The sequence below is a fragment of the Oncorhynchus nerka genome, linkage group LG10 (genome assembly GCF_034236695.1).
Source record: "Oncorhynchus nerka isolate Pitt River linkage group LG10, Oner_Uvic_2.0, whole genome shotgun sequence".
NCBI lineage: Eukaryota > Metazoa > Chordata > Actinopteri > Salmoniformes > Salmonidae > Oncorhynchus > Oncorhynchus nerka.
The window spans coordinates 16,350,757-16,365,167 of NC_088405.1; the positions used below are offsets into that span (position 1 = coordinate 16,350,757).

Consider the following 14,411-nt stretch of genomic DNA (forward strand, 5'->3'; position numbering starts at 1 on the left):
TGATCATTTTCCACACTCAATTTCCACACTCATTTGCATAGACTACCTACTACTATAACATGAAATAGTTGAAAGTAACTTCTCTAACTTTTCTTACACAAGCTGTACGTGAAAGTAAATTCAGAGTGAGGTTGGGTTTATGTAGGCTACACTGACATCTGATTAGCCCAACAACAAACACCATAATTTCAACGTGAAGCTAGGTATGCTATCATTCGTCCATGGTTGATTGTATCTTTGTAAGTTTAGAAACTTGAAGAGATAAAATGTTTACTGTTGAAATTACGTTAGTTTTATGTGTGCAACATGACCTTGCAAATGAGAGAGTGAGAATAATACCAACATTGCGGCTACTTCTCACAAGGCAACCACAGAGATGTTCTACCCAGGAGGAAGTGATAACAGTCTCTATATGCATTTAGGGAGGGTGTTTGGTTTGCATTAACTGTTGTAGTGTATGATGGAATTGTAATGTTTCTCTGAGTTCATATTATCTAACAACATGTGGGATAAAACATCTGAAGGAGTGATAATAACCTCTGGTGGACTTCCTCCATGTTCCCCTCATCTCCTTGACTTGTGTTGTCAGTCTGAACAGGCTCAGCAGTTGGAGAGGCAGAGGGTTGTTGAGGGGTTGGATCTTGGGTTGCTGTGAGGTAAAACAACAATATCATCAATGAAGTTAATGGTAAACCAGATAGTCAGGTTGTATAGCAACATCACATTCATAGTTCATATTACAATTAGTTCCAGATAATACCAGTGGATAAAACAAAGTGAATCATATTGATCATAAAGTATGTGATTGATCTACTAACTTGAGGTCATCTTAGAGGTTCTCTGTGTTGCAGTTTGTTGACTGACAGTGATGTGAACAGGCATCTCTAGTTCTCCAACTCTACACCAATACCAGTCAGTGTTCTCCATCTTCAGTCCACTCATAGTCACTGTTAAGACTTTTCTGTTGTTGGCATCACTAGTCCGCGTTAATGCCACTGATGTTCCATGTAAAGTCCCAGAATACCCACTCACACAATCACCACCCATCCTGCACCACTTCATGTCTCCAGAGTTACTATAGTAACAACAGACAGTGACACTCCCTCCTTCTACTCCAGTCACTTCCTGTTGGTCCACATAGAGTTCTGGAGTACCTGAACACAGGTAAAAAACAAGAATTCAGGGGAGAAAAAATGACTTTTACAACAGCCTCCTTACAAATTCCTTCAAGCTGCATTCTGTGACTGGTACATCCATTTTTGGTCTTTTAAATTCATAATAATTATATTTAGCCGTTGATTCTTGAAGAATGTAACTTGCATCACAAGCTCAGTTACATTATTCCCCATCATGACCCAAAATATAATATTGTTTTACTCAGCTGTTTTTAAGCAATCTAATTGTAAACAAACACTGTACAGCTTCAAGACATGGTCAGTTCATTGCACATAGATGTAAGGTATAAATCTGTCTATACATTTCAAAGTGGTTGCACAATTCTCATTTCATTTGTTATAAATAGCTAGTCATAATTGGGTCATTATTTCGTATTTGACATTGCAGGATTACAGGACACTCCATAGGACATTGCTGAGCACTATTCATTCCACTTTACTAGATACAAGCAGTGAAGGGATCTTACCTGGAGTGACAGACAGGTAGAACCATTGTATCATGATATCTGGTCCTCTATTGATCTCCACAACACACCTGTAAGTATTAGAGTCCCTTGAAACCAGGTCAGTCATGGTCACAGTGAAGATTCTCTTGTTGATGTCATCAGAGATTGAGGTCTTACCACTGCTCTTAGGATGGTCAGTACGTACTACATAAGAACATACATCCCAAACTAATCCTTTACACCAGTACTTCACATGGTTGATGTAATACTGATCATAGCTACATGGGATGGTGATGGAGCCTCCTGTCTGCACAGACACAGTCCTCACTGTGGACACATCAACACAAATCACATTTCAATTCGAGTTAGCATTTAACACAATCTGTACAGAGGAAAAATAACAAAAATTGCATTGCTCGAAACACTTTTAAACAGCTTGTTCATGATTGAGATCGATTATACAGTGTTTAAAGTGAATTGACTCAGGGGACTTCACCCTTAATTCATAGAAATGTTACCCTTACCTGCTGAGACTCTGTAGAAGATGAGGAGGAGTTGGAGGAGGGAGAGATGAAGAGCCATGTGAGAGTTAGAGTCTGCCTGTTATGTTATATTGAACTTGAGCACAAACGTGTGTCAAGGACAACGGCACCAGTGATAATTACTTCTTGTTCACAGACCTCACTTTAACTTTCTTCCTGTTTGTGTTTGTATGGACATGCCCCCCTCAGTGGAAGATAGGAACTATTGCATCATATAGACTACTTTAACCCCAAAATCATAGTCACAACACTATATTTCAGCTTCTAGCTTTCTCCAAGAGCTCTTTGGGACCAAGAGTCACTGTTATCATGTTACTCCCTACTGGAACATAGAGGCCACTAATGATTATCAAGATTCAATAATTGGGCGACATGCACCACATTTCCATTGGCAAAAATCTATTTTCCGTATATAAGAAACTATATCATGAATGTCTATGCTAGATTTGAGGGGTCATGTGCTACTGAGATGTAGTGATGGGTACTAGACCAAGACCTACACAGACTCTCACTTTAAACCAGGTTCATGTTTCAGGATTCTCTGGACCACAACCCAGTCTGATGTGATTTTACATTCAAACAGAACACTCTCTGTTTCTCTCCACCTTCTATAAAGGAAATGTACAGCTCATAACACCAGATGTCCTCTAACAGAAAGTGTGAAAGTTAGCTCAGAATGCTGCAAGTTTCAGCTAAACTCTTTCTATGACGTCATGTTATGTTGAGCTATACGTTCTGTTATTGGCTCCAAGATCTTCGGGGGCTATACTCGGCCTTGTCTCAGGGTAGTAGGTTGGTGTTTGAAGACATCCCTCTAGTGGTGAGGGGGCTATGCTTTGGCAAAGTGGGTGAGTTTTATCCTGCCAGTTTGGCCCTGTCCGGGTATATCGTCGGACAGGATCACAGTGTCTGGCATGGGCCCTGTCAAAGAGGTGGGCATGGGCACCGTCAAAGAGGTGGGCATGGGCGCCGTCAAAGAGGTGGTCATGGGCACCGTCAAAGAGGTGGGCATGGGCACCGTCAAAGAGGTGGGCATGAGGCCCTGTCAAAGATGTGGGCATGGGCACCGTCAAAGAGGTGGGCATGGGCACCGTCAAAGAGGTGGGCATGGGCACCGTCAAAGAGGTGGGCATGGGGCCCCGTCAAAGAGGTGGGCATGGGCACCGTCAAAGAGGTGGGCATGGGCACCGTCATTGAGGTGGGCATGGGGCCCCGTCAAAGAGGTGGGCATGGGCACCGTCAAAGAGGAGGGCATGGGGCCCCGTCAAAGAGGTGGGCATGGGGCCCCGTCAAAGAGGTGGGCATGGGCACCATCAAAGAGGTGGGCATCTAATGAAGTCCGGCCATTTTTGTTGACCTTGTGGTAAACAGAGGCCTTACCATGGCAGAGGCTGCCAGATTGGTTCACCCATATCTGATAAGATCAACTGTCAATTCAACCATGATAACATTTTGTCAAGAAAACCGGCAAGTCTGCAGAATATACACTATGGTTTACAATTGCATTTACAGTAAATGACATATTGTAGTACATGTAAATTCACAAAACATGTTACAGCATTCCTACAGTATGAACTATTGACAGTACACTCTGTTCTACCACCAGAATTGACAGAAGACCCCATGGTGGTGGCCGTGGCTGTGTGCTGACCGTCCAGCAGTAGTGGGACTTGGTGGAAATGGTGAGGGCCAGGAATGACATACGGCTGTCCGAAATCAAGCAGGCCATTGAGGAGAACGATGACACCTTTGCCAATGTGGCATCCATCAGCCTACCAACAATCGGCCACCTTATGAAGAGGCACCAGGTATCTATAAAACACATTTACCTGGTGCCTTTTGATGACCGGGTGAAACAACTGCGGGCTGAGTGTGTTCAGGTACAGCCCTGTATTACTGTTACTATTTGATGCACATGCTACTTCACAATATTATGAAGGAACAATACTGTAAAAATAACTAACCCAAATGTATTTTGACTGTCACACCCTGATCTGTTTCACCTGTCTTTGTGATTGTCTCCACCCCCCTCCAGCTGTCGCCCATCATGTCATTATCCCCTGTGTATTTATACCTGTGTTCTCTGTTCATCTGTTGCCAGTTTGTTTTGTTCCATCAAGCTTACCAGTGTTTTTCCATCTGCTCCTGTCTCTGGATTGTTCCTGTTTCCTAGTTTCCCCGGTGTTGACCATTCTGCCTACCCTGACCCTGAGCCTGCCTACCCTGACCCTGAGCCTGCCTGCCCTGACCCTGAGCCTGCCTACCCTGACCCTGAGCCTGCCTGCCGTGCTGTACCTTTGCCCCACCTATCTGGATTACTGACCTCTGCCTGCCCTTGACCTGTCATTTTGTCTGCCCCTGTTCGAATAAACTTTGTTGTTTCGACACTGTCTGCACCTGGGTCTTACCTTAAATGTGATAGTGATGGTGCTTGACACTGTTGTTAACCATCATAAGTATATCTTTGTTGATGAAGCGGGCTTTAACCTGGCTAAATGTCGGCGCCGTGGGTGGACTCTCATCGGCCAACGGGAGACCGTCCAAATGCCTGGACAATGTGGTGAAACATCTCCATGTGTGCTGCTACCTCTGAAGATGGTGTGGAGGACGTAGGCCATTACTTGGATCTTACAACGCTGCACACCTCATTGTGTTTCTTAATGAAATTGAGCAGATCTGTCAAGGTGAAGGGGTCACCTATGTGGGACAATGTCAGGTTCCACCATGCAGAGGTTGTTCAGGCATGGTTTCTGCCCATTCCCATACCGTGACCCTATATCTGCCCCAAAACTCTCCTTTCCTCAGCCCTATTGAGGATTATTTTTCAGCATGGAGGTGGAAGGTGTGAGGTCACCATCCCCATGAGAGTGCCATCCTCCTTCTGGCCATGGATGAAGCAGGCTACGACATCAATTCAGAACAATGTCTTCATTGATCACACCTTTAATTACACATTGGATAGATATTATGGAAAGTTAAAGATTTTCTGTCAATTTTGTTGGGTAATGTAAGTGTATTGCCTAATGTGATACAATGTAATGTAATGTAACCTAATGTAATTTACAGTACTGTAGCATATTACTTTCAGCACTTATAAGGGCGATTTAAAACACTTATCTTGCATTGTTTGCTATTGGATTAACTGGTAGTTAAAAGGACTAAATTCATTATGTTGAGTTTTTGTGATTAAACCAATGTCCTCAGTACATTTCACAAAAAACATATATTTTGAATCAGTGGTTGTGTGGTTAGAGATGTTGACAATCCAAATGTCGCACAATGACAGGTTATGAATGAAAGACTGACTGCATTACAAGGTTGACCAGTTTGGAGTTTTGTACTAAGAGTTGTGAAAATGAACTACATACTTTCGAAAATAGAATCAAAGCACTAAAAAAAAACTTTAACTAAGCATTTATATATTCCATTAAAGCTGGAGAAGGTAAAGACAGAATAGTTCTCCAAGGCTCTGATTCAACAAGGAGACGATTTGTTACAGAAAACCAGACAACCAAATATCAACAATGAAGCAACTCAAGAACTCAGGATTCATATATGAACCAAAAACATTTAAATGTAACCTTGATTTCTGTGTGTGTGTGTGTGTGTGTGTGTGTGTGTGTGTGTGTGTGTGTGTGTGTGTGTGTGTGTGTGTGTGTGTGTGTGTGTGTGTGTGTGTGTGTGTGTGTGTGTGTGTGTGTGTGTGTGTGTGTGTGTGTGTGGTTTGGTTTTCCTATCCTTGTGGGTAACAAAAGTCGTTACAAGAAAGTCAAAAATCTACATCAAATCAAATATTCCATTAAAGCTGGAGAAGGTGAAGAAGATAAAGACATAGCCCGCAATGAAAAATGTGCAAATGCTAAATAAATCTAGTTTCTACTCTTCCTGTTTCACCTCAGAGTCGGGTTGCTCTGAACTTCACCACAGCAATGACGTTGCACAGGATGAAGAGCACTGCATTAACAGTTTTTGGAAGGTAGAAGAGTGTTCTCTCCCATCTGTAGAAGAACAACACTGCTTTGAGGACATGATACTCTGCAAATGTCAATCAGACATATAATTTAAGAATGAGGCATTCAGGGGACATATCTCTTTTGTATGTGCTTTTAAAACAACACAATTCATTAATCCAATAATTGACATTTAAATAAATGACCTTTTTGCTTGTTGAGTACCGGTTGAAGAGGTGGTAGTGTACACTTACCCCTGGGCTACATGGTGTGTGTTGTTGACTGGGGCCTGAGAGGTGGAAGAGGAGACAGCAGTTGACTTCAGTTGGATTCTGTGAATTTGAAAGACTCATTCCACTATTTTTGGTTATAACTGGTCTCTCATTACTTACTAATGATGGTGTCAGTCTGTGTTGTGGTCAGTTGATTAACAGTGGAGATGATGATGGTGGAAGAGGGGGTAGGGGTGGTGGTGGAGGCAGGTGTGGTACTATAGTAACAACGGACAGTGACACTCCCTCCTTCTACTCCAGAAACTTCCTGTTGGTCCACATAGAGTTCTGGTGTACCTGAACACAGAGGTGCCGACACAAATTCACCAAGGGAGAAGCAACACATGTCATATCATAGGCAATGATGTACACTGATGGACAAAACATTAAGAACACCTGCTATTTCCATTATATAGACTGACCAGGTGAATCAAGGTGAAAGATACAATCCTTTATTGATGTCACTTGTTAAATCCACTTCAATCAGTGTAGATGAAGAAGAGGAGACAGGTTAAAGAAGAGTTTTTAATCCTTGAGACAATTGAGACATGGATTGTGTATGGTCAAGACAAAAGCTTTAAGTGCTTTTGAACAGGGTATGGTAGTAGGTTCCAGGCGCACCGGTTTGACTGTGTCAAGAACTGCAACGCTGCTTTGTTTTTCACAATCAAAAGTTTCCCCTGTGTATCAAGAAAGGTCCACCACCCAAAGGTTATCCAGCCAACCTGACACACTGTGGAAACCGTTAGAGTTAACATGAGCCAGCATCTCTGTGGAATGCAACTCAATGTTAGTGTCCCTAATGATTTCTACCCTCAGTGTATACAAACACTAGATTGCTGAAGCTATGTATTGGCCAATGCGAGGCTTTGAAGCACCTGTCTACCATATTGGTACTCCTCAGAAGGAGTCGTCTTCAACAGGAATGAATGGAATTCCACAGTATTTCAACTTAATGTCTCAAAGATAATTAATGCATGTATTTAAAGACACACTCCAGCTATTAATGAACATTTCCTGTTGAGTAATAAAATCCCAAATACATTTAAGGGTAAAAAAAATAGGTTTTGAGCAAAATAGTGTTTTTTGTTTCAACGTTTTGGTCTAATGGGAATCTGTGATGTCATCGGCCTCATCCTTGTGGGAACAATAGAGGAACGATGGACAACAAAAGAGGAAAGGTCCATCCCCCACTTGTGCCATGTCATGAGGATACCTCGACCACCTATTGAGATGTGATAAATGAGGTGAAAAGGTGACTGGAGTGAGACTTTATGTATTTCTCTGGTTTAGTGAGGACAGAAATATTAGTACTCTCAAGAAATTTGATTGAAAATGTTTTTAAATGTTTTTTTACTCCAATATTTGTAAACATGCTTAAAACTATAATTGTGTTAGCTTGGATGGTCACGCCTTGCATCCATAGCTCTGTCTATGATTTTTAGTGGTTACATTTCTCCAGGCTCATTCCTCATTACCTGTTCTTGGTAGATAGCTGTGGAACTCTCTTTCTTATTGGTCTTAAAGTAGACCCGGAGGTCTGTCTACTGGGTAACTTTACTAACACCAATCTTAGGCAAAGCCATACTATAAAGCTAACAGAAATATTGCTAGCGATGGCCAAGAAATATATTGCCTTGAAATGGAAATTGGATTCCTTCCTGCCAGTTGCAATGTGGCTATCGGAAGTTAATCTGTATCCCTTTGGAGAAAACCACTTACTGCTTGAGGAATAAGTTAAAGACATTTTACAGAATTTGGCAACCTTTTATTGACTATATGGAGAATCTCTCCCCACATCTCATTGATTGAATCTATATATAATCCTTTTATTGACTATATGGAGAATCTCCCCCCACATCTCATTGATTGAATCTATATATAATCCAACCTTTTATTGACTATATGGAGATTCTCCCCCCACATCTCATTGATTGAATCTATATATAATCCAACCTTTTATTGACTATATGGAGAATCTCCCCCCACATCTCATTGATTGAATCTATATATAATCCTTTTCTTGACTATATGGAGAATATCCCCTCTCATCTCATTGATTGAATCTATATATAATCCTTTTATTGACTATATGGAGAATCTCCCCCCACATCTCATTGATTGAATCTATACATAATCCTTTTCTTGACTATATGGAGAATATCCCCTCTCATCTCATTGATTGAATCTATATATAATCCTTTTATTGACTATATGGAGAATCTCCCCCCACATCTCATTGATTGAATCTATATATAATCCTTTTCTTGACTATATGGAGAATATCCCCTCTCATCTCATTGATTGAATCTCTATATAATCCTCACATAATGTTTCACACGTAATGTAGAATATGTAGCCTACGGCAGGTGATCCAATGTCTCGTAATTTTTTTTTTCTTATTGTATGTTTGTATATATAATAATAATTATAATTATTTTTTTGTTACGCTCGTCTGTTACTGTCACTTTGTCCTATCGTTGTCTAATATCTTTTCACTTTTGTTTTGAATGTTCTTAATTGGAAAATGCAAAAATAAAATATTTTTAAAAAAGAAAGTAAAAAGTCACAAGGGGGTGTGGTATACGGCCAATATTCCACGGCTAAGGGATGTTCTTTCGCACGACGCAACGCAGAGTGCCTTGATACAGCCCTTAGCTATAGTATATTGGCCATATACCACAAACTCTTCAGTTGCCTTATTGCTATTTAAAACTGGTTACCAATGTAATTAGAGCAGTAAAAATACCTGTTTTGTCATACCTGTGGTATACGGTATGATATACCATGGCTGTCAGCCAATCAGCATTCAGGGCGGGAACTTCCAAGTTATTTGAACTAATTTACAGCATGGTGATTGCACCATGGATTGCCACAACTCCATCCCACCAAAACAGGCTGACATTTTAGGCTCTTTCCAAACAGCTCTTACACTAAAAGAGCATTAACATAATTTTCACAATTTCACAGTATTTGTCCAACCTCATAGTGTGGAAATACAGTATATATAAAACACAGGAAAATCACGTTTTGGGACTTTAAGGTGTCTGTAATAGAATATACTTGGCAAAAATATTTGTAGACATTACTAAATGCATTTCTATATCTTCAGATAATGGCAGTGCAGTTGCTTTAAAATAGAAGGTTGTTCTCATTGTAATGGCTGGAATGGAATAAATGGAACGGAGCCAAACATGTAGTTTCCATTTGTTTGATACTGTTCCATTTATAACATTCCAGCCATTACAATAAACCTGTCCTCCTAAAGATCCTCCCTCCAGCCTCCTTTGGTGTTTATATATAACATTGGATATAGGAGGATAGCAGCAGTGCACTGAACCATGAGACTTTATTACTTCATAAAAACATTTTACGCTTATCTGAGAGTCTAGAGAAGATGAGGAGGAGGAGGGAGAGATGAGGAGCCATGTGTAGTTTGTGTTTCTGTGTGGTACAAACTGTACACAAATGTATGTGTCAAGGGAAGAGGCACCAACGACAATGTCTCCTATACACATCACAGTCTGTACCCCTCTTTCTGCTTCTGTTTAAGTGAACATGCCCCTGATTGGCTGGTAACAATACATTCTGTGGATCAGTCAATACAACTGATATGACTTGATTTATTCAAATAAATTAATTTACATTTTTATTTATGTACTTTTTTCCAAGTGAAGTTTGACCAATATCTCCACAGACCAGACCAAAAATCAGATTCAAAGTAAACCCATGATTAGACCTACCATAATCCAGTCTACGTGATTTTATGGTGTTTTGACAAAATCCAGATATGAATGTCTTAAAAATACTAAAAAGGAATAGAAAAATAAACCCTGGTCATAGACACATCTCAAAACCACATTGTTCTGTAAGGTAGCTCATCAGCAGTAGCTCAGGAAGCTGCTGTACCACAGGACTCATTTCATTACATGTTGATAAAAGACAGTTTAGCTAAACTGTAGGGTTAGTTGACCCTGCACTACTAGAGTGGAGGCAGCGGCTGGTGTGGAGTTACTATTGGTTTATTTGACAAAAATGTAGTTTTAGACGATGCCCATATGTCTTGGGCCCTAAACGCTACATTCTTCTGCATTTACGGTTCATTGCTGCATTCACTTGCTATCGGAGTTCTGTGGAACTCCTAGTTCCGGAATTACAACAGAAACTGAGAAAAAGCTGCTGCCGAGTTGCCGATTGTGTTACGTTTCACCACTGACCTTTGAACCTTTTCAACCAAAAGATGACAACAAATTCGTTGTTGACCAATACAGCCTCATCAGTATGTATAATGTAGCTAGTTCGACCATATTGTCAATGTTAAGAAAGCTAAACTCTTATTGGTTGAAGAATTGTTCCAAACAAATCAGCAAAAAGCACAAGAATGAAACATGTGGAGAGTCTATATACCAGTATTCCCTGTACAGGGGCTGGCAGCACTAGCTCACTACTTGAGAGACAGAGATACTAACGAATATCCACCAACAAACTTTATTCTATAGCTGAATATGTTTTGACGTACAGCTATTTCAGGTTTGATGATGAATACCACCTACAAACGAATGGAACGTCGATGGGCTTCACATTCACTCCGAGACATGCTAACCTTTATGTGGGTCTTTTTGAAGAACGTTTTGTTAATAATGAAAACAAAAATCAATTTTTGAATAAAGTCCTGAAGTGGTATCGATATATTGACAGCATGTTTTTGCATATGAGGAGGAACGGAAAAAGAGCTGTCAGACTTCATGGCATTACTCAATGATATTGACCCCAATCTCAAATTCACTATTGAATGTGACACTAAACGTGTTCATTATCTCGATATGTGGATTGAGAAATGAAATGGAACCCTGTTTACCACCCTGTATAGAACAGAAACGGACAGAAATAATATATTACAGGGGGACAGTTTCCAACCTGAGCCATTAAAAAGAGGACTTCCAAGAAGCCAGTTTTTCAGACTGTGCAGTAAATGCCTCCACAGAGGATTATCTAGAAAAAGCAGAGGAGATGCGTGATAGGTTTCTAAGAAGAGGCTACTCTCCACAATGTGTGGATGAAGCTCTTCATTTGGCATTGGGGAAAACACGAGATGAACTGCTACAAAAAGACCCACTGGAGCTAAATAACATTCTGGAATGTTCACCAACACATACACTTTAAACTCGTAAAAAATGGTTGATGCTGTCAAGAAATGTTTTATCATCGGACCCAGCTTTTCCAGCTGAATTTAAGAATCCACCACTTATTGTATATCGGAGAGGTCGCAATTTACGAGATAAATTGGTCCAACTGCCAGCCACAAAAGAAAATCAGCCAGGCTCTTTACCGCCCTCTTCAGAATGGTTGCTATAAATGCAGAGGTTGCGCACAGTGCAACAATATGTTGAAGTGTGAATATTTCTGCCACCCACACACAGGAAAATGGTTCCAAATAAATGACATTATTACGTGCTCCACCACCCATGTTATTTACATTATTAAATGTCCATGTGGGCTCTGTTATGTCGGTAAAACCTCTCGTTCTTTCTAACAGATAATCTGTGATCTTAAAAATTCAATCAGGAGAAACGACAGGGATTATCCAGTCGCAGTACATTTGAATGACCTAAAACATGACATTTCTACCTTTATATTTTGTGGCAGAGGGAAAGTTAAGATATCAGACAGGGAAGGTGATATAAATAATACTCTGAGCAAACATTATTTCCTAAAGGTCTTATTGATGAAATACCTATGTATGTTATGTTGTTAATGTGACCATGAATTATGTCCCTATTTCAGATTTCTCTGACCTTTTTCTTGCGCTGTACCCAATGATTGATGAAAATTATCTTTTTTGCAGGTGCATGGTAACAGTTGAATCAACTTGAAAAAAATAAGAAACCAGCACACTGCCCTTATATTTTTCTTATTTTTCACATTTATTCAACTCTTACCATGCACCTGCAAAAAAGACAACTCAGATGTGCGAGTGCCTTTTGAATTGTCAAGTTAGGAAATAGGAAGTTCTGATGAGCACGTAATTGCAGCATTTGATAGTTGTCACTAGCTTCCATAGCCACAAAGTCATAAAGCCCGCCCATTTCTACAATTAATCTTCTTAAAATTGTATTTTAAACCTATCTTTAACCCTAACCTAGCCACACTGTTAACCTTATCCATAACCTTAAATAAAATGCTGACTTTGTGGCTGTGGAATCTGACTCTGTGGCTGTGGAATCTGACTCTGTGGCTGTGGAATCTGACTCTGTGGCTGTGGAATCTGACTCTGTGGCTGTGGAATCTGACTCTGTGGCTGTGGAATCTGACTCTGTGGCTGTGGAAGGTAATGGAATCTGCTTATCATGGTCTGCCCACGTCTCCGGTTCTGGGACGAGCTCAACCCCAGCCTTTAAAACAATACATTCAAAATGACAAATAATATTCAAAATAACATAATAAAAGGTGCCATAAATGAATCAAAGTAAATGTTGATGGATACCAACTTAGGGTACTTAAACAGTAACCTATGATAAACGCCCCACTGTTAATAACCCCCCTCCCTCATACTTTAACAGATTTGGTTTGAACCCCGGGAACTCCTTTACATGTGTCCTTCAACTCTCCACTTGGGTTCATCATTTATTTTGGGCAGACAGAGACCAGGACACGTGAGTTTTCAATGGCGACCACAAACAGTTCTGATTTTGTATATAGGTTTATAACTTTCATGAAACAGCACAGTTGGAAAATATATGGCAAATATAAATCAACACTGAGATAGGGAGGGGAGGGGTAGAGGGGAGGGGTAGGGGAGAGGGGAGGGGTAGAGGGGAGGGAGGGGAGGGGAGGGGGAGAGGGAGTAGAGGGGAGGAGTAGAGGGGAGGGGTAGAGGGGAGGGGTAGAGGGGAGGGGTAGAGGGGAGGAGTTGAGGGGAGGGGTAGAGGGGAGGGGTAGAGGGGAGGAGTTGAGGGGAGGGATAGAGGGGAGGGGTATAGGGGAGGGGTAGAGGGGAGGGGTTGACGGGAGGGGTAGAGGGGAGGGGTTGAGGGGAGGGGTAGAGGGGAGGGGTAAAGGGGAGGGATAGAGGGGAGGGGTAGAGGGGAGGGTAAAGGGGAGGGATAGAGGGGAGGGGTAGAGGGGAGGGGTAGATGGGAGGGGTAGACGGGAGGGTAGAGGGGAGGGGTAAAGGGGAGGGGTAGAGGGGAGGGGTAGGGAGGGGAGGGTGAGGGGAGGGGAGGGGAGGGGGGGGAAAGGGGAGGGATAGAGGGGAGGGGTAGAGGGGAGGGGTAGAGGGGAGGGATAGAGGGGAGGGGTAGAGGGGAGGGGGGGTAGACGGGAGGGTAGAGGGGAGGGGTAAAGGGGAGGGGTAGAGGGGAGGGGTAGAGGGGAGGGGTAGAGGGGAGGGGTAAAGGGGAGGGTAGAGGGGAGGGGTAGAGGGGAGGGGTAAGGGAGGGGAGGGGTAGAGGGGAGGGGTAGATGGGAGGGGTAGACGGGAGGGTAGAGGGAGGGGTAGATGGGAGGGGTAGAGGAGGGTAGAGGGGGGGTAAAGGGGAGGGGTAGACGGGAGGGTAGAGGGGAGGGGTAGATGGGAGGGGTAAAGGGGAGAGGGGAGGGTAGGGGAGGGGTAAAGGGGAGGGATAGAGGGGAGGGGTAGGGGAGGGGAGGGGTAGATGGGAGGGGTAGACGGGAGGGTAGAGGGGATGGGGGGTAGATGGGAGGGGTAGAGGGGAGGGGTAAAGGGGAGGGGTAGAGGGGAGGGGTAAAGGGGAGGGATAGAGGGGAGGGGTAGAGGGGAGGGGTAGAGGGGAGGGGTAGATGGGAGGGTAGAGGGGAGGGGTAGAGGGGAGGGGTAGAGGGGAGGGGTAGAGGGGAGGGTAGAGGGGAGGAGTTGAGGGAGGGGGGAGGGGAGGGGTAGAGGGGGGGAGGGGGCAGAGGGGAGGAGTTGAGGGGAGGGGTAGAGGGGAGGGGTAGAGGGGAGGAGTTGAGGGGAGGGGTAGAGGGGAGGGGTAGAGGGGAGGAGTTGAGGGGAGGGGTAGAGGGG

The 14,411-nt window shown here is 42.7% G+C and overlaps 1 protein-coding gene across 1 annotated transcript; it reads right to left on the reverse strand.

Moving 5' to 3' along the window:
* Positions 1–380: 380 nt before the first annotated feature.
* LOC135573689 (polymeric immunoglobulin receptor-like) lies at positions 381–1,964 on the reverse strand (the record flags this gene model as incomplete). The annotated part of the gene is made up of 3 exons (XM_065023277.1): positions 381–649; positions 819–1,154; positions 1,643–1,964. Coding segments are annotated over 3 exons (813 nt in total), but the record flags the coding sequence as incomplete, so codon positions are not given.
* Between the last annotated feature and the right edge of the window lie 12,447 nt (positions 1,965–14,411).